General features: G+C 40.0%; 1 protein-coding gene across 15 annotated transcripts in view; it reads right to left on the bottom strand.

The window, feature by feature from the left end:
• The window catches only part of KMT2C (lysine methyltransferase 2C), a 203,464-nt gene that overhangs the window by 56,433 nt on the left and 125,463 nt on the right, over positions 1-21,568 (bottom strand). For 10 of the 15 annotated variants that reach the window (XM_082046501.1, XM_082046503.1, XM_082046500.1 and 7 more), the window contains 9 exons: positions 15,670-15,789; positions 13,208-13,324; positions 11,400-11,501; positions 11,116-11,220; positions 9,781-9,962; positions 8,509-8,673; positions 7,798-7,907; positions 1,842-1,907; positions 244-456 (listed from right to left, as the gene is read on the bottom strand). In XM_082046501.1, coding sequence (XP_081902627.1) covers positions 244-456; positions 1,842-1,907; positions 7,798-7,907; positions 8,509-8,673; positions 9,781-9,962; positions 11,116-11,220; positions 11,400-11,501; positions 13,208-13,324; positions 15,670-15,789 — 1,180 coding nt within the window. The remainder of the gene's footprint in view (positions 1-243; positions 457-1,841; positions 1,908-7,797; positions 7,908-8,508; positions 8,674-9,780; positions 9,963-11,115; positions 11,221-11,399; positions 11,502-13,207; positions 13,325-15,669; positions 15,790-21,568) is intronic. The other 5 variants (XM_082046506.1, XM_082046497.1, XM_082046494.1 and 2 more) reach the window with 4 other exon arrangements.

Raw genomic sequence — 21,568 nt, 5'->3', positions numbered from 1 at the left:
TCCAGTGTTGCCAGCCTTAGAAAGGTGAGTTTCCTATAGGATGGATGATCCATTAACAGGAAAACAAGAAAAATCCCTGATATGGACAACAATGAGCCATTACTATTGTCCAAGTATTTTCCATAAAGCATCCTGTACAGAGCATATGAGTATCAGTATAATAAAAACTCTCAGGGATATCTGCAACATACACATGTACTGCAACACTCCGGGATACAAGACATGCCAAAAGTAGACTGCTACCTCTACTGTCATCCATCTCCCCATCTCTCGAGTGCTCTGACTGGGCATCTGGGGGTGTCTGAAGCACAGCCACACTGTTCTGATTTATAATCTTCAACTTAAGCTTTGGTTTCGTCCGTTTTCTTCTCGGTACTGTCACAGTTAGGCTCTGTAACTGAGACATGCCGGATTCTGTCAAGCAGACTCCATCCTGGGTGTATGTCTTCGGTGGGTCTATAAAAGTTAAATGAATCATAACAGCAATATAAAACTCTTTAATGTACAAGTCTTAGATTTTTAGGAATAGCACTTTTAAGAGTTAATAATCCACATGTATGGAGCTGATTCGTGAGTGATGAAATTGGTATAAATAAAACAGAGCTATTGGATACTGTCTTACACATTACAGTTACAGCTTTAGAATTTAGAGTCTGATGTCAAATCCAGCAACAATCCATTATAATGCTACAAAGCAACTTATTTCAAGGACTCAGTAGAAAGAATTATTTAATTACGGAAACTGGTGCCTTGCAGGGTATTTCGGTATCCCTGGCACCCACAGAAAATGGTGCAAGTTTTAATTCGGGTCCCTGCTGCTGATCGGCCCAGGCCCTTATCCAGCCCTCAGCACTGTCCTTTCACCTCCATTAATGACCTCAGGACTCCAGGACTCTTGGTATCTCAGGCAAGTTATTTGCCCTGTTTTACAGGCAGACAAAAGCCAAATTATATCAAGTGAGCTGTTTAAGATCAAACTGGAAATTGTGGGCAGAACCCAAGTCTCCCAAGACCTGCAAGACTGCCTCCTCCTCCTCAGGCTGCTACGTGACAACTGAGTCTACCCATAAACTCTTCCAGGGAATTACCAAATAATGAAGAGGCTGCCATGATGCTTCTGCTCTCTGGAGGCAATTTGATAATGATTTGATAACATAATTTTTAAAAACATATAAACAATATAACATCTGTTCCCTTCAGCCAAAACCATTTTCTTATGTAACATCTCAGGCCTCAAAACACAGCTGGTTCTGAACACAGTTCTTCCCAGATGACTGTTGTGTTGAAGTAAAAGAGAGTTTGTTTTAAAAAAACCACACTCTCAGATTGAAGATTTGATGGGAGACCCTTCGCTCATAACTATATTTGTGCTGTATCAAATGGTAAAAAAATTCTGACCTGATGGAAGCTCTCCTAACATGATGGAAGCTGTTGGGTACTCTCTTTATAAAAAGTGACTTGTGAGTAGGCTTGCCATGATTCTAAATTCCTAGCACAAACCAGGCAAATACAGAAAAGTTGTGTCCTCCTATAGCCAGAGCCTGTAAACATTTGTGTACGTGCTTGACTCAGCCTCACTGTGTTATCGCCGCTAATATCAAGGCAAGCAACTAAGTCTGCGGGATCAAAGCATAATTCAAATTATTACAGTGCAGGTATGGCAGGCAAAAAAGAAGCAAGACGAGAAAATGAGGGAAAAAAATACAAAGCATGCTGCAGTAACTGAAGGATAGTTAATGGTGTGGGTTATAAAATCACAGAAAAAGGGATTTTTGTCTGGTGTAAAAATATACCCTTGAAATATGCTAAATGATCAAAGATTAAGCATTTACATTCTTTACCTAGTTCTTTTGATTTTGAATTAATCTGAGCTCCAACTGATGAATCACAACAGTCCAAAGAAGGCACTGAAAAATATAAGGAACATAATTTCAACTTTAAAAAATGGCGACTCGATTTAAACTGAAACTATCAATTAATTGTCCTTCAAACAGTTCCATTAAATTCCCTAATTTGTACTGTTGGCAACATTCACTAGCACCTTTAAAATAAGGTGCTTTTCAGCGCCACAGAAGGAAGCCTGATAAAAACTCAAGTTCTCCAGCTTCCTAGAGCCAAGAATGGCATCGAATCAGCACTAAACTGGATGGTAAATGTTCTCCTTCTAAAGTAACCTCCACACTGGTCACGATGCCCAGGTTTTGCCTACCTAAGAGTAAAAATAGGAGGGATTTGTGAATTCGGTATCGACACTCAGCTTCGCACACAAGATTCCAGCTGTATCTGTGCTATCAGGTCTCTTATACAATGCACACGAGAAACAAAATACGGCTAAAATACCTGGGAATGGATTATACATGATTTGGGGAAGTTAGGTGGGGTAAATCTTATTCAAGGTAAGAATATCAATAAGTGGAACAGCAGAAAGTCAATTTGAAAACTACAGCTTGTGTGCTTCAGGGAAGCACCGGAGCAGGGTGACTGAGCAAATACTGATGAAAATGTCCTACAACACTTGGCTACTCTTGTTGTGGGTAGAAATGCTGTTCCTGTTTGCCTAATTACATTAACTGTAATCATGCCTCACTAACCTGTGATGTGCAGACTTGACTTTTAATATTAGTAATGACTTCACAGACATTACGTAGCCAGAGTAAGCAAAGTGAAAATTAGAAGCTTCTTCCTCACAAACACTGAGAACTAGAACCAGAAAACCTGTTAGTTTGGCATGGTTAGCATGACCATACAGGCAACGTTATCCACACTCCTTTCTTTTTTTTGCCTAGGAATCTTATCCATGGTGAATTTAGGGCTCAGAGAAACATCTGGAGCATTTACTTTGCATCTGCCACTCAAGATGTGACCATTGAGACAAAGGACACGTGGGAGGTTCGGTGATCCTCCGACATGTCAGACCAGTGCGCATCACACAATCACAGAATAGTTGGGGTTGGAAGGGACCTCTGGAGATCATCCAGTCCAACCCACCTGCTAAAGCAGGTTCACCAGAGCAGATCACACAGGAAGGTGTCCAGGTGGGTTTGAACGTCTCCAGAGAAGGAGACTCCACAACCTCTCTGGGCAGCCTGGTCCAGGCTCTGTCACCTCAAAGGAAAGAAGTTTCTCCTCATACTCAGATGGAACCTCCTGTGTTTCAGTCTGTGCCCGTTGCCCCTCATCCTGTCATTGGGCACCACTGAACAGAGTCTGGTCCATCCTCTTGATACCCACCCTTGAGATATTTACAAACATTTATGAGAACCCCTCTCAGCTTCTCTTCTCCAGCTGAACAGTCCCAGCTCTCTCAGTCTCTCCTCATCAGAAAGATGCTTCAGACCCCTCAGCATCTTCACAGCCCTTGGCTGAACTCCCTCCAGTGACTCCTTGTCCTTCTGCTGACCAGCTCACACACAGTGTGGGGGTCAAGGGCAAGAGTAGGATACACACAAAAGCTTTCAAATAAGACTTGAAACCTTTGCTAAATACAATAACAAATATGAAATCTAGAGGATGCTTTCTAAGCATATGTATCAAAAAAAGTGGAAGTCTGTCTTCCAGAACTATAGTCCAAATTTTATGGAAGGTGTAGCTAAAGCATGTGATATAATCTACAGAATACCAATATTCTATGGTAAATGAAAGCAGCCTGAGAGAATGACTAAAAAAACTAGTACACAGGAGCAGAAAGAAAATACAATGAAGAAAATAAATTGAAAATGAGATTTTGAAAAAGACACTGAGCTGGAGGTAAACAAAACAAATATGGAGCAAGCTGCAGGATGGAAGATACTCAAAAGCACTGAATTGAAACAACAGAAGAAGGCAGATTGTAAGAAATGCTCAACATGGAATAACACATAATCTGTTCATTTAATAGGTTATGATTTACAGGATGTTTTAAGACAGAGATAACAATTATTGAATTGGAATCTAAGGTAAACATAAAATTCAGAAAGAGCTGTGAATGGGAATTTGAAATTGTTATTTAGAAGTCAAACAACAGGGATTGTTATTCTGGTGCAGGTCAGATTGTGAATAATTTTAGCTTTGGAGACTGAAGAGAGTTGAAATAGTCAAATAAATCAGTGACCGAGGTAAGGCCTTCAGAGACCAACTCACAAAAGCTGCAGAAACAAACAGCGTTTGAAGACAGTATCAAACAGATTTCCAGAAGAAGAGCTAATGAGAGTGCAGATTAAGGGTTAAAATCAATAAAATGGATAACAGCGAGACAGAGTATTGTCAGAGGAAGACTCTTCAATGGAAAAAACCTTAACAAATTAAACAAAAACCCAACATTTCATTCTGAGGCACTTAGTTGAAGTTTAACCAAAATTATTATGCTTATTTGCAAAAGGGTTTAAACATGCTGAATATTGTGCAGGACTCAGTAGCTTCAATTGAAAACAAATAATTGCACAGAATACAATACAATGAGAAGAATCACAGTTTGAAAAAAAAAGGGGGATGGCATTTGTAATGCTGTAATAGAAAAGAACAATTCTAGGAAGAAGGGACATCAGCATAAGGGACAGAGTGAAATGGCTGATGTAGTAACACACCAGTAAGAGTCCCATGGGACGCTTGCAGAGCTGCGAGTGTGATGCAGGGATTTCTTTGTAAGTACAGTAACTTACAAGAACGTAAGAGCTGCCATAAATGTGCCAAATCATAAAAAATTCAAAAGTTAATTTTTTAACGGATTGTTATGTTGCTTTTGTATCCTGCACTTGTGAAGTGCATAGAATTAAGTTTCAGAATGAAGAAAAAATTAATTCATCTTCATGAAAATGGTACGGCAGAGGCTCCCAGCCATAGTGTGTGTATCACTGGAACCGCTGAGGATCTCTGAGTGAGTAAGTGATGCCAACTCCTCACTGCCTCTGTGGACATGCGTACTTGAGCCACAGAAAGAATACGTGAACATAGACACCTACCAGAAACTGCTACCGGATCAGGCATAACTAGCTTAAAACAAAGAAACCAACCAACCAACCAACCAACCAACCAACCACAAAAAACCCCACACAAACCAAAACAAACCAGGCAGAGCTGGTCATTTTGACACCTGCAGAGAAAGAAAACCAGTGCCAAGGGAGAAGGAGGCTGGAGGATGTGGATGGAGAGAGGATGGGGTAAGTGAGGAAGGGATGAAATTTGCAGCTGGGGAACATGACGTACGGGGTAACGACACGAAGGCAGAAGTGATGGGTACCTGGCTGAGAATTGCCTGTTGAGGAGTGAACGTAGATGAGAGACGCACGCACAGCCCTCCTGAATGTGCAGGAATTACAGCACAGAGGAAAAGCTGCTGCTACGTAGAGCATGAGAATATTCAGGCAATCTACATCAGAAATTTTTTCCTACGAAACACAGCAATATGCTGGGGAACATATAACTTGACACCACACTAAAAAGAACCTGATGAAACACTGATCAGACATGATTATTTCAGAAGAATCTAGTAAGGAAAGTTTACGGTATAGTACTTTGGAGCAAATGTTACCACATTCTGGCTTTCGATATTCATGTATGTTCGAGAAGAAATAAACTATTTACCTTTTATTTCTGTTTCCCGAAGAAGACTTTGTAAGATTATCAGATATGCATCTGATGTTCTTAAGATGAGCTAAGGGAGAGCTCTTACACATTTAAAACTTTCTGGTTTCTGATGTGAGAAAAATGGAAGCTCTTTCTCAATACCTACATGTTAAAACTATTTGCTCCTTAACAATAGTAAACCTGCAATGTACTGGCTGAGGGGCTCTTGCTGCTTCTACAAAGAAAGTAGTTAAAATGCTTGTAATAATACTTGCAACACATTAATATCCTCTGGGATACATCAAATGGAAAGAGCAAGAACCATCCCAATAAGAAACCCATAATATGGTACATTTAAAGAAGCTTTCTACTGTTAAGTGACATTTCTATCTCTAAGTTTATCAAATGTTAATTGTTCTCACTTTGAAACGAAAAACTATAGAAAATTTTCAAAGGAGTTGTAGAAGCATTAATGAAAGACCAACACGTCTCATATTAAAGTACATGCGAGTATTTCTATGAACATGCATCAAATGAGATACGCAGACATGCAAGTGTGCAAATGTACACGTGTTAAAAGATTATACATAATGAGTCAAAACATGAAAGAATAAGCAGAGAAACTCGTCTTATTAAAAAAAAGGCTGAAAAAAATCTGCAAAGAAAGTTTTGGAACTCCCTCACAGGTCTTGTGGGACAGGTTTCTGTTCCTCAGAAGACAAACCTGAGCAACACAACCTCATGTTGTTGTGTAGGAAGGACTAACTCAGGGCCCAGCTTACACCTGGAAGTGAAACCTCCCTAATAGCATCTTGTGAAGTTGGTCCATCTCTCATATTATGGGCTTTAATTACCCCTAAAAGTCAGCTCTGTCAGCTTCAACGAGAAAGGAAGAGGCAGTATCTCTCACTTGGACCTTTTTAAATAAACCAAAAATCTGTGACATAGCTGCAAGTTCCTCGTTTTTCCCACTTAGAAAATCTCTTTCTTTCTGCACTTGTGAAAGCAGATCTCAAAAATGAAGTGTCTTGTAGAAATATGTAAGCCATTCTTACTTCTAAGTGGTAGTGCTAAAACACTCGTAAGTGTTCCACAACCATGACTAGTTGACAAGGGAGTACAGAGACCTCCGAAGTCACATCACCAAGTTCCAATTCCTGCCAGGCTGTTCTGAGGATGTGCCAGTGTAAAGGGACATTAGATGCTCTACCAAACTTTTCCTGGCTGACCTCTCAATCACGGCCCGTGATCAGGAAAGCCAATCTTACTGACATCTTCTTGCTATTTGCTTAGTTCTTGTGCCTTCTTCCTACCATACTCTCATGATACCCCAGTAAAGGCTTAATGTGAACACTTTAATGTCCTATTATGCTAAAAATGGGTATAGGTCTCAAAGTAGCAGAATGATGCAGAAACTCTGGTGAGCTGACACCCGGATAACACAGATCTGGGATAGAATAAATCACGTAAGAGGCCAGTGGAATCGCTGCCAGGCCACTCACAGTAAAATTAACCATCTCCCAGAACCAGGCGATGTAGCTGCGCTTAAAATCTGCAGTAACCTCAGCTCCGGAGCTACCACTGTTACGGAACGATGTAAAACAGACTAACGAGGACGGTGGTGTTTGTAGCCACTGATAACACGTGCAGAAAAGAACCAAGTTCATCAGAAAGAACTCAACATTTAAAGTAAGGAGAAAGCGGCGACTCTCGAGCAGGGCAGTACGGTGGATTCTTTCAGACAGCGCAGCTGAGGAGGGAAGCGCTGGTCTGGAACACTGGGAGAGCTGAGGGAGCTGCATCAATAAAACATGAGGGAGGAGGAGAAAAACGCTTCTATAGACTATTGTTACAGCTACTGCTGCTTCAGACAGCCCCAAAGTTCTGTTTGGAATTGATTTTCAGATTCCTCTGCAGTTAATAACTTTAGAGAACTGGGCTTTCTTCCTTCCACTTAGTGAAGTGAGATGCCTTTTACCTTTTCAATACCAAATGCTCTTAGTAATTTACCACAATTATCTTCAATAAATCTATCCAGAATTCCCCCCGCTAGGTTTTCTTTGGCCTTGCAGCTCATCCCCAGATCATGCAAAAGAGCTGAGGACACTTCCAGAAGGCCCTTTGAATAAACACAAAAAAATCATCTTGCTTCTATCATATGAGCCAAATCTCCACCAGAGAAAAGAACCGTAACACATTCCCAAACTTATTTATTGCAGTGTGCAACCCTGCCGTGGGTTTCAGTTGTCTTCTTACCGTTTGTTGGTGGTATGTATGGCCTACAAATGGTACAGTCAAACCCCATATCAGCTATGTTTTCCACTTCCTCCTCTGTGTTTAAGTTCTGACAGATTGCATGCATCCATCTAGAGATTAAGTGAGGGAAAAAAATACAATTTAAAGGAAATATGTGGTGTTTTAGGAGACCTAAATACCAGTATACGGTCCAAGTAAATGTGAAATACTTGTTTAGCTTAAATTATTTTAGGGAGAAATGATGAATCAGGTTATCTGTATACAGCATTCCCCTATGGTGGCGTGTGTTAAATATTGTATATACAGTATCAGATTACATATTTCTCTTCACAGGAAGGAAATCTCAATAAAACAATGTCCCGGAAGCAAACAGCTCTTAGTATTATAATTTTCTCCCTATATTGCAATCATTTCAAGTACTTACTTGATACAGTGTAATCTAGATCTAGCCTCACAACAATAGCCTTGCAAGGTAAATTAGTTTTGTTTTTACAGAAGGCGAAAATGAGGCACAGAGTGATTGATTAATTTGCCCAGAGTTGTATAGGTAAGTCTATGGTACAACTTGAATGAACTAATAAGAGACTTGTGAGACTCAGCCCAGTCCAAAAAATCATTCCCTCCATCTTTATGCTTTTAAATTAGGGGAAAAAAAAAATCTTAAAATAAGCCTTAAATAGGAAAAACCTGTAAAATATTAGAAATCCTTACCGATCACATTGTCTACACTGAATTATAAGCTCTTCATCCCTGTAAGTGCGACAGCAGATTGGGCAGGTAGACAAACTTGCACAGGGAGCACATTGCGTGTAATTATTTTGCCATTCACATCTTAAACCCGGAGAAGTCGCTCCACAGTGTCTGCACCAAACACACCTGCAGAACAGACAAAATCGAATATTACTTTCAGTTCACACGACGATTCTACATAGAACCGGGTAAGTAATTAAGTTTTACATCACTAAGCACTTCAGGAAGGGACAACAAAAGGGAAGGAAAACTCATTTCAAGTCAAACATTATTTTAATTGAATGAAAATGTATTCTTTAGATTTTTAGTATTACCAACATTTTTTTATACTTTTAAAGAAAGTTCCTAAGGGTCAGACCATACAGGTCAAAAGAGTTCCTGCTTCCAGTTACCATCCACTTTGAGATATGGACATTAACCATGTGACAAATCTACTCTGCTTGTGTTTCACCCAAATAACACAAATGGTTTTAAGAGGGTTTTATTCTGAGAACAACTGGTTGAAATTTCCACTCGTTTTTCCAACTGAATGTTGGAATGAACATTCCAATGAACATAAATTATGGAAACATAGAATCGTTTTGGTTGGAAGAGACCCTCAGGATCATCAAGTCCAACCATAACCTAACTCTGGTGCTAAACCATGTCCCCAAGAACCTCGTCTAAACGCCTTTTAAACCCCTCCAGGGATGGTGACTCCACCACTGCCCCGGGTACCCTGTTCCAATGCCTGACAACCCTTTCCATGAAGAATTTCTTCCTAATATCCAATCTGAATATCTAACCTGGTGCAGCTTGAGGCCATTTCCTCTCATCCTATCACTTGTTTCCTGGGAGAAGAGACCAACCCCCTCCATGCTCCAAGCTCCTTTCAGGCAGTTCAGAGATCAGAAGGTCTCCCCTCAGCTCCTGTTCTCCAGGCTGAACCCCCCAGGTCCCTCAACTGCTCCTCACCGCACTTGTGCTTGGATTTTTTTTCGGTTGCTTCAAAAGAAAAATTTTGTCCACCTCTACTTATGTGGTTTTTGGTATGAAGAACCAGTCTTAAGGGGAGGTAACAGTTTCCCTATTAAACTGATAATTGAATGAATCAATTAAAAATATTTTTTTTCTTTCTTTAATACACCTGACTAAAATACAATTAAAACATTCTAACAGCTCAGCCGGCATTGCAAACACGAAGTGACAGAACAGGAGGGTAGTTGGTATTTCTGACCCCAGAAGCAAACCCACCATTTGCACTTCCAGCCGCCCTTGGGCACTGTCTGCAGGGGGGGGTCCAGGCAGTACGTGTGGTAGCTGATGTCGCAGTCGTCGCAGAGCAGCAACCGGCCCGGGTCCGTCGCCTTCCCGCAGGCTTCGCACACCGTGCACTCCAGGCACCTCCAGCCTTTGCTAAGCACCACTTTAGTAATCTGCAAACGGCAAGGTGAAAACTATTTTGAAGCTGCTCCATGAAGCGCGATCGGTGTATCAAATTAATGTCTGTGGAGCACAGGAGGCTCTTCTGTGCACACGATCCACGTCACATGGAGCCAGTTATCAATTAGACTTCAGTAAACGGGCATGGATTAAACAGAAAGCAACTGTCATTACTGACATGATACTGCCTCAGAATATCATTTTTTCGGATAAACTAGCACATCAGAGAATACATACTGCACTGGATCTACATGTAAGATGCCCTGTTTACTCCTTATAGGAGGAGGTGGTCCTGTAGGGATGATGAAGAACACACGGCTGCTTTTCTTCAGCTGTGTCGTAAAGCCAGGATTCAGGTCACTACAAATCCTGTCTCTTTCCTGAATTGTCTGTGATAACCAGAGTTGGGGTTTTAGTCATCTGAAGCAAACGACTAATTTACTGTAATTAATATATCATGAAAGAGTAGTATATAAACACAAAGCCAAATTACAGTTGCATTAAATATGCATATGGTATTTCATAAAGTACATTTAAAATAAAGTTTTGTGACATGCTTCAAAAAACCCCTCTTTTACACAGATGTACTTACATAGTAAAGAATGTATGGTGTATATATTTCAGTAAATAGCTTATTATGTGCGTGCGAAGTCATCTCATACCATTCAAATTTAATTTTCACACATTCTCTCCCAGACTAATGAATGTAAAATGTATTAATTAACCACTCCAACTGCTGTCAATTCTGACAGCCAACAGACAAATTGAATCAACTAAACCTTATGCCCCTAGTAAATGAAGATGCAGCATACATTTTTTCTTTGGTTTTAATTCTGCTTGTATTTAGGTGTTAAGCTTATATCTCAAACTGTTATTTTGACCAACTGCTGGATAATCAGTGCTATTTATGGTTGTGAAATTACAAAAAGGTTAATTTCTCTTGAGGCAATGCATACTATAAAATGACATTTAATTAAAGTCTTTCACAAGTCGCATACAAATAATGGTCACATTAGCTGATGAATATCTAACAAGTTAATGACTCCCTTAATTACCACAAAACCAAAGGCAGCACAGCGCTATTAAGACACAATATGAAAAAAAAGTGTAATCAAGTCATTTTTTAATGTGAACAAAAGCACTCACCTTAATACTGACACAGTATGGGTGGTAACACTGACCGCATTGAGAGCAGGCAAGTAACCTGCCCTCAGCACCTTGGCCAAAACTCCCACAAACTACACACATGTCCTGAAATGATAGAAAACAGCCCATTTTCAACACATGCTAGACACTAAATTCTGAAAACATTTAACTGTACAATCCAACAAGCTTGCTGTATGATTTAATTCCTAATAAGGACATTCATTTACTTTTTTTGCATTAAAAGCAGAGAAACAAAATGAAAACACAGTCACTATCATCCTAACCTGATGGAGAGTGAACTTGTCACTGTTCGAGAAGAGAACAACTGTGTTATGCATCGAGTTTTCTTCCTCATCTTTGTTAGATGAAATATCCATAGTTGTGACCTATTAAAAGAAACACACCACATAAATAGCAAGCACATCACATTTTCTAAGACATGAGACAAGATGAAACTTATTTTCTAAATAGGCTGATTTTTAATAGTACCAGAGAATACAAGCTTGGCAAATGTTTATTCCTACAGTGTGAACCCTCCTAAAAGTCACCTTCATCAGAAATTACTATATTAATTCATATTTTCACATCATCACTGTTTCAGTTTTACAGACACATTCTCTTTCTCTCCTTTATTCACCTTTACACACCATCTCATGGCACTTTAACATGGAAATGGGAGGAAAGAGGTTGTCTATGAAAAAAATCACTAAGCAGAACTTGTACTGTGAGCAGTCTGCTCTGTTGTCTCCATATAGACACTGAAGTTCTTCTTGGCCAAAGTTAATTGCAGCAACGCACTTTTGAGTATTAATTCAATTGCAGTAAGCAAGGGCTTGCTTAGATCCACTTCGGAGCTGCAGGGGAGATGGTAAATCTAACCATCATTTTCTCAACTGTTTCTGGAGCTGTGTACTGTCCTACAGAATATCTGATATCTGATCACAACAGAGGATGTGCAGCCACATTGATTAAATATTTGTTTAAGAGTCATGGAAGCTTTAATTATGGTAAGTTGTGATCTCTCGCCGCTGTTTGAAGGACTCAGAAAGCCCAGGGACAGGGAAATCTGATCAACATAACTAACTTTGCTACTAAATTCTTTTGGCAAAGTCCTTCACCAATGCTCCTTAAAAGAAGATAAACTAACATAGCATTAGAGAAATGGACCCTATACTGAAGAGATAAAATAAAGAGTAGAATAAATTATCAGTTTTCTATGTGGGACAAGAGAACGAGTGGGAATCTGACAGGGGATCTCTGCTAACAGGCCATGGTGTTCAACACACCAGTGTGCAACCTGAAAAAGCAAGTGAGAAGCAAGGTGACAAAGCTTGCCAACAATACTAAGGTGTTCAGAGTAAGAAAAAATGAAAGACAGCTGTGAAGAACTGCACTAGAACTTCATAAAGCTGAGTGCTGGGCTATAAAAAGTCAGATGAAAGTTGAAAACATAAAAGAAAATGAACAAGACAAAACAACTGATAAGGATGATAAAAAATAGGGAATAGCTTCCAAATAAGGAACAACTCTAAATGCTGGGATTCTCCAGACAAGCATGGAAGAGTGGAAGGAAAAGAGGAGACGTGAGGGAGATCTAGAGAAACTGAGTGCCAGGGATGAAGGAGTGAACAGAAAACACCTCTCCACGGCCTGGTCTGTAAGAGCACTGAGGAGCAGGCAACAAAACCAGCAAGCAGTGATTTAAAACAACAGGCTGATGGGCTGTGGGACCAAGAAAGGTTAACACAGTTCCCAAAAGTTTTTAGAAGCGAAGAGACAAATTCATGAAAGAAAACTCCAAGCCAGGCTGCCCATGACAAAGACAGCGGCTCCTGTTCAGCGAGTCCTCAAGCCACAAAGCGGTCAAGCGTCTCCTTCTCCAGGCCAGTTGTCCCGTTAGGTGGCAAGAGCTGCATAAAATTGCTTCGGGTCCATTAAACTACAACGCTCTAGTTCTTCATCACTTAGTAAGAGCCAGGCTCCATCAAATACCTCTGCTTCTAAGGACTCTTTGGTTTGACACAGTATTTTAATACAATAAAATTACGCTAGTTAACAGGCTGCAATATGACTTGAAAACCAATGTTCTTACCCCTGGAATGACGACAGTCCCAACTCCGTTTTTCAGTTTGGATCTCCCTCTGCCGCCTCGTCCCGACAGACCCGCACCGCGCGGCCTGCGCTTCCCGGGGAATCCCGAGCCACGGCCCTGTTCGATACAACACAACCATTTAAATGTACCTACAGTTCTGCCATTATACGGGATATAAACTTGTTCAATGCATCTGGGGAAAAACACAAGCAAAAATCAGCTTATGATTTCAAGTGGATATGAGCACAGTAGGCCATCGTCATTAAATCACTGCATAAATAATTGGGAAATACCCCTAACTACTTACATGACAAAATAAGATCAGCTTTATTACCAGTGAGAAAGCAGCCAAAACCAGAAATTTTTATTTGCTGCTCAGGAATTACTGGAAATACAGGAATGTATTTTTTCCTCACAGTTGTAAATTATCCAAAATAAATACCCTCTATTCTATGATTAATTTTTCTTTTGTTTTTAAACAGCTCAGACAGTCATGGGCCCTGTGAAGAGGCTCTGGACACTTGATCACTTGCAATCATAGATGCTTTTCTTACGCTATGAATAACTGTGCATAAAGCTGGAGTTTATTAGGACTCAAACCTGCGCCCAAACTGAAGCAGGAGCTGGTTCCAAGAAACTCTCTTAATTCAGCAGATACAGAGAGAGCTTTTTATATTAATTGTATCAATTACACTCAATCAACATGCTCCATAATGTGATATTTTTCTTAAAAAATATCCACTTATTTCTAGACAGCTTCTTTTTCCGTTCTCCCTATTTTTGATGCAGATGCACAGATGCAGTGTTTTGTGCTCTGGAGTGTTCACAGTATGTTCAACTACAATTAACTGTGGATAAGCAAGCATATTTTTAATAATAATTGCTTGAAATTAATATTGTGACTTGATTTCAATTTTTTTTTTTAATTTCAAAATGAACTAAACACAAAGAGGATTCCTAATCCTCCCTAACCACAAGAACATATTCACAACGTCCCCAAGTTCTGGCTGGTATATCAGACATTTTTACAACGTGCTTCAGAGCCTCTGATTTGTAAAACTGACAATAATTGTGGTATATACTCAAATAAGCACCTTTCCTACTGTGAAATAAGCAATGAGATACTTTACTGCATTTCAAATTTGGGAATAATCTTAATATGGCCCGACTCCATCCACGGGGTATCTAGATATGGTGCCTGTACCCAAACCTTTGCTGGAAACCACTTTTAATACCAAGGCAGAGCTTTTATTTGAAAACAATGTTGACAGAACCACAAAGCTCCCTGGGAACGGTGTTGCCAACAGATATGAACAGTCTCTACTGACGGAGACAGGAGCTCCCTAAGCAGCACTTTGGGCTCAATGTTATCAATGGTATTTTTTGAATCTGCGAACTCCTGTTTCAAATCCAAGCATCCCAATGTGTAAATTGTACTAACATCTATCTATGAATGGAAAGAGAAATTAAATCGACTCTACTCCTGCACAACGAGGCAATGTAATGCTATTTTAGAAAGTGGAAGGAAGGATGCTACTGAGAGCTGAAGTATTTATATGTACTAAGGTGAAACAAAAAATGTCCTTACATATATGGAATTAATACATATGCACACACAGGACACACAAGCATTAATATTTTAAGATGTAAACTCTTCTGGCATGTTTGTCATTTTGTCTGTTTCAGAGCAGGTATCAGTCATGTTATCTTCACACAAGTAGTAACAGGAATAAGCACATACTTGTATCAATGTTAATGCTGAATATTAAGCTGAAAATTAATGCTTGAAGCAGCAAAAGCTAAGCTAATGTCAAATTAAAATAAAATTAGCATGACAGTTAAAGTGAGATGAAAATAAATCATTTGGAAGCTACAGATATTTGTCAGAGTTCCATTATTTAGCTTTTTTGCCTTTAAAATAGTAATTGAATTTAGTTTCTTCAGGTGGTTTTAATGGCAAATGTCACTGTGGATACAAGCTTTGCTCCATCTAATCAGGCAGGCAAGTTGTTAGCTATTCCCCTATGAGCTAAAAATAATGTCCCTTTGAATCCAGTCTGCAAGATTTCTCCACAGCAACAAATGGAAGCCACCTTTCAGATCTCTGCTCCTTTCTGTGCCTGGTTTACCTCACTGCCAGTCTTAAGGACGTTTTCCTTCTCAGGTGATTTATTCTGACAGCGCCGTAAAGCCAAACACAAAAAGTGAAGTAAGCAACGCACAAAAAGTTGGCAATACAAGCTATTCCTTGCCATTGAGAAATCAGGGCAATGCCATCATACTGTACACTCTGGAAAGCAAAGAGTTTTTAACCTGAAAGCTCCAGAGTTTCAGTATTTTAAAAGGTCTTTAACAGTACTAGAATGGAAGATTAATTCAGTCGTGAGATACGCAATTTCATCACTAGTCTCTACAGCAGAAAGATAGCAATGGATACAGGAAAAGAAATTCAAATTATTTACCACTTTGATGCTCCAAATGGCAGTGCCAGGAAGCTGTCTGGATTTAAAAATGTCCCGACCTTCTGAAATGTCTGGGGACCAGGAAGGTGGGCTGACTGTATTATTGGTACTCCAAGCCCCCTAGGATACGGTAGGTGAGAAAATAGATGTATAAAACTTGGCAACATAAAAAGAAAAGGCAAAAAAAAAGAAAAGAGGCAAAAAAAGCAAGCAACAGAAAAAAAAATCTGAAAGGCAAAAGCACATGCAGGCATTGGCATTTCTGTGTTAAGTAGTCTATTAGTTCACTGAGTGAGAGAAAGGTGGGAGATGTTTAGGTTCTCATTGAAACATACGCTAAACCAAATGTTAACCTCTGACTGCAAAGCGAGTTTTATAAACAAAGCATGATACAAATAGAAAGCAAGCAATCCGAACAACAGCAATCACATCCCTAAGTTTTCCTGCATCAAACGCAGACAGTAGTTTCAGATGATAACATCCCCTGTTACACTTCAAACCCCGGTTGGAAAGAACAGATGGCGTTAGTCCACTTCTGAGTCTAAACTACTGACAATCACAGCAATAACTACTGTGAGGAGCGTGTGAAACAAAAGGACTATAAATAAACCACTAAAAAAAAATAAAATAAAACCAACCATGGTAATTAACAAAGTATCCCTTTTCCTGCAAATTTGCCACAAATAAACCATTATAAATCCCCACTGCTAAGTTTTTTTCACACCGGTGTTTTCATGTTACACTGTAGTATCATATTTAATTTGTTATTGTATACATGTAATAACATACAACTATACAATGTATATACAAAGTCTTTTAAACAAATTTATTCTTAACCCTATTTACACAGTTGCCATCATGGTGAGATACTGTATAACTCTGTCACAGGAAATATGGCAAAACAGGGGAAAAAAGCTAAGATAGGCAAGGAAAAAAACCACTCAAGCTCCGCATATATGTTAAAATCCATGGAAGATTTTCTCAAACCCTGGGTAAAGACTGCAGGAAATAACCAACATAAATTTACACATTAGGATACTTAAAGGATAATACGTTTTCCTAAGTTTTCAAAAATAAGAAATAAAGAATACCGAGATGAGAAGTAAAACAGATGCCAAGTACAGGTTTACCTTTGAGATTGACATTCAGCAGTAGAATCGCACCCTGATATGGAACAACCTCATGCACACTAACAGTCCCATCTATGCACACACACACCACTGCTCGCCCAGCCAAGCCCAAACACATTTACACCTTTGGATACCAGTCTATACAATAAGAATAATAATAAAGAAAAATGAGATAGCTTTGCAAAACACTTTTTCTCTTTTTTTTTTTTTTCCCTGCAATGAAATATGCTCCATCAAGAAGGTGTAGGAAACAGTTTATTTGGAATCAACAACTCATCAAAACATATAAATCTTGGACTGTAAATAGGTATCTTGCTAACAGCTGTGCTGACTGAAAACAGGGCTGCTCCTCGACTGATTTTGGGCCGGAAGGATCAAAGGCAAGACCTCCCTTGTCCACACAGGGATCAGTGGCTGCTGAGGGTGAGGAGGAACCAACATCTTGCTTCACAGAATCACAGAATGTCAGGGGTTGGAAGGGACCTCAAAAGCTCATCCAGCGCAATCCCCCCATGGAGCAGGAACACCCAGATGAGGTTACACAGGAAGGTGTCCAGGCGGGTTGGAATGTCTGCACAGAAGGAGACTCCACAACCTCCCTGGGCAGCCTGGGCCAGGCTCTGGCACCCTCACTGAGAAGAAGTTTCTTCTCAAATTTAAGTGAAACCTCCTGTGTTCCAGTTTATACCCATTGCCCCTTGTCCTACTGTTGGTTGTCACCAAGAAGAGCCTGGCTCCATCCTCCTGACACTCACCCTTTACATATTTATAAACATTAATAAGGTCACCCCTCAGTCTCCTCTTCTCCAGCTCCAGAGCCCCAGCTCCCTCAGCCTTTCCTCACACGGGAGATGCTCCACTCTCTTGAGCATCTTCGTTTCCCTGTGCTGGTCTCTCTCCAGCAGTTCCCTGTCCTGCTGGAACTGAGGGGCCACAACTGGACACAATATTCCAGGTGTGGTCTCCCCAGGGCAGAGTAGAGGGGCAGGAGAACCTCTCTGACCTACTGACCACCCCCCTTCTAATCCACCCCGGGTACCATTGGCCTTCCTGGCCACAAGGGCCCAGTGCTGGCTCATGGTCATCCTGCTGTCCCCAGGACCCCCAGGTCCCTTTCCCCTACACTGCTCTCTAATAGGTCATTCCCCAACTTACACTGGAACCTGGGGTTGTTCCTGCCCAGATACAAGACTCTACACTTGCCCTTGTTAGATTTCATTAATTTTTTCCCCGCCCAACTCTCCAGCCTGTCCAGGTCTCGCTGAATGGCAGCACAGGCTCTGGTGTGTCAGCCACTCCTCCCAGCTTGGTGTCATCAGTAAACTTGCTGATAGTCACTCTATTCCCTTTGTCCAATTCATTGATGAATATATTGAATAATACCGGCCCCAGCACTGCCCCCTGAGGCACTGCACTAGATACAGGCCTCAACTGGACTCTGTCCCTTTGACCACGACTCTCTGGCTTCTTCCCTTCAGCCAGTTCACAGTCCACCTCACTACCCAGCTGTCCAGACCTCAGTTTAGCAGTGAGGATGCTGTGGGAGACCGTGCCAAATGCTTTACTGAAATCAAGATAGCTTACCCTTAGGCAGATGAGGAAAGCTCAGGACACCTTCTGCTCACAGAGCTGGGCAGCACTAACCCATGGCTGCTCAAACTGGCACAACAGAGCCCAAAGAAAAAGTGTGTCTGTGACCAAAAAGCCTAATTACATCTAAAAGTTGCGTTTCAAAAATGCTAACGTTGCCCAAGTGATACAAGCCACAACATGGACACGGTATTCAGTATAAATCTGCTTCCAAGAGTTCTGCTATGCCTGTATGGGAAAGGGAATGTGGACAATGTGCACTTAAAAAAAAACCCACCTGCCCCGGCCACTTTACAGTTTTGTCCACACAAGGAGGTATTTAAGATACACAATTGATGACTGGCTTAGTGGCCAGATTATCTCTGTGCATTCAGCTTCCCACCATTGACCTCCCTCTGCCAAGGTGCTTGAAATGAATACTCCAGGTGAACTTCTGGTGCCGGAACTGCTCACCCGCACCTGGGCAGGTGAGGGTGCTTAGAATCGTAGAATCGTTTTGGTTGGAAGAGACGTCTAAGATCATCAAATCCAACCATACCCCAACTCTGGCACTAAACCATGTCCCTAAGAACCTCACCTACACGTCTTTTAAACCCCTCCAGGGATGGTGACTCCACCACTGCCCTGGGCAGCCTGTTCCAATGCCTGACAACCCTTTCTGTGAAGAAATATTTCCTAATATCCAATCTAAACCTTCCCTGGTGCAACTTGAGGCCATTTCTCGATGAAACAGCTCACACGGTAAGATTCTGTGCTCCTGTTTAGGTAGTCATCACTGAGGCAGCTCAGCAGATCAAAAGGATCAACAGCCTCTAACAGGGAATAGTCTTGAGCTAAAATTAATAATGCATAGTAACTTTTTATAATAAGGCAACTCAAAGAAAATCTGTATAGCAACACAAAGAAAATTGGTGTATCATAGAAACAATCTTTACATCAATTGATAAGGGAGGCAACATGCTGGCGAAGGGTCAAAATTCAAGATCTCAAACATGCTGAAAATACTTAATCAACAACTAAAACTACCTACTCTTATTTGTGATGTACAAAATTATTTCCCTCTTACGAATATACACTTCTCTAGTGATTAAGTATACTCAAAAGATTTAAAAGCTAATAGAATATGAAATCTGAATACGAAATATTTTGTCTTGCAAAACAAAATGGATTGTATATGATTCGTGAACCACATTGTTAAGAATTAAATTGGAAATTTAATCCAAGTTTCATTGTAGATCAGAAACATTTGAATTCTTTGTCAGATAAACTTAATTAAAAACACACACTTCCACAATACCACGAACAAATGAATTACATCAAAGAGATGCATTAATTATATTTTGGCTTTTAATTAATGCCTATTACCACACAACACTGAAGAGAAAGTTCTATTCAGTTCATTTACATCAGAACCATGGCAATAATTATGTACTGTGACAGAAACAGGAAGTTCTAATTCTCCATCATATTCTTGCGTCCTTGGAATTGAACAACACAGCTGCAAGTAAATTATAACAAAAGGAAACCCAGTGTCAGGAAGGGTCAGGAGATCTCACTAAATTACCACTGGCTGTGCTGAGCTGCTTAGTGCTTTAGGAAATCTGCTGCAATCACCAACGCACAAACCTGGATTTGCATTTTAATAGTTCATGTCGTTTGAGGGTTGCGAACAAAACTTCATCTGTTCAAAATATAGCTCCCCCCATGACAAGAAAAATCATCAATACGGTAACAAAAACTAACCCTTGAAAAAGACCTTTTTCAACATCCACCACTACAACAACGTACTTAGTGGTACCATGTAATTCAAGACAGGAAAAAAGCCATAATAGCTAAGAAAGAGCACACATCCGAACTCATCATGGTCCTTTGCATTTTTCAGTGTCGTTTCAGAAAACCTCAAAAAACACCTAGAAATCTGTAGTGAGACATATAACAGTATCACCGACATTTTCATGATGAAAATTAAATACCTCTAATCATCGTATTATCCATGGAACACATTCTAAAATAATATTTACGGTGAAACAAACAGTAGAAAGTTATTATTTTCTATTTGATATTATTCTACAGAACATTCTCAACTCTTTACCTCCCGGTCTCAGGGTGTCGCATGTTGCAATGTGCTCCATTTATTGATTCATATTATGCTTTCCAGTACACAGCAAAAATAACTATTTCAAATTTGTTCAACTCAGATACACAAAATATACCAAATACTATTTAAAGTATATCTCCACAGAATAAAACACCCATTTTCCATGGGAGGATTTATTTCAAACTAGACGTATGTCAGACTAGTTATTAATAAACTTACGTGATAATCTAAGACTCCTACTTCAGAAATATGAAAAAGATGAAGAGCGGTTCTGCCCCCGGCATAAATTTTCAGTTTATAGGAAAGGGTGGAAAACTTGCATATTCTAACCTATATATATTCTGACTCTACCTATACAATGATTTATACACAGTTCCCATTTTGTTTAGAAGATGTATTTTCTCTTGTTGCTTCGAACCCAAGCAGCGATGGCTGCAAAAACGCAGAGGGGAGAGAGGCTGTCACAATAGCAACAGCGACAGTGCAGCCCTGGGAGGGACTCGAGAAGCCTTTTTAAGCAGAATATTGTCTTCACTGTTTGTGAGATGGGTTGTAGTCCTTTCAAACTAGGAGTGATGTGGTGGTGCTGTAGATGCATCCCTGAAGCCTATTACAAACGCAATACACTAGGAAATCACTTCAGATTACACATAACTTCGCAATTAATAGCAAAACTGAATAATTATTCAAATGAATTTTACTAGCAATTCTAATAATAGGTTTTGAAGGAAGGGACAATCATTCAGCCTACTGCCCGGCACAATACATTAAACTTAAGGAAAACAAATCCAAATCAGAAACTATTCCTTTCCATGGACTCCCCTGACTCCAGTGACGTGTGTGTCTTACAAAATTGAGGAGCAATATATTCAGGATCCAGACAATTTTTTTTTTTCCTAGTCTTCTTCCTATGCAGATCTATAAATCCATTACAATGGATCCATTACAGGACATTCCAACAAGGTAAACTATATATTAAAAGTCTTTGGGTTCCACAGGCTATCCGGACTCTTTATAAAGAATTTATTTTAAACCTGTGCAATCCTGGATAAGCAACTAGTTCTGCAACGACAGTTCCTTT

This window comes from Streptopelia decaocto (genome assembly GCF_964273445.1).
Source record: "Streptopelia decaocto genome assembly, chromosome: 2".
In the NCBI taxonomy this organism is placed as follows: domain Eukaryota; kingdom Metazoa; phylum Chordata; class Aves; order Columbiformes; family Columbidae; genus Streptopelia; species Streptopelia decaocto.
This window is presented reverse-complemented; position numbering and strand designations above follow the sequence as displayed.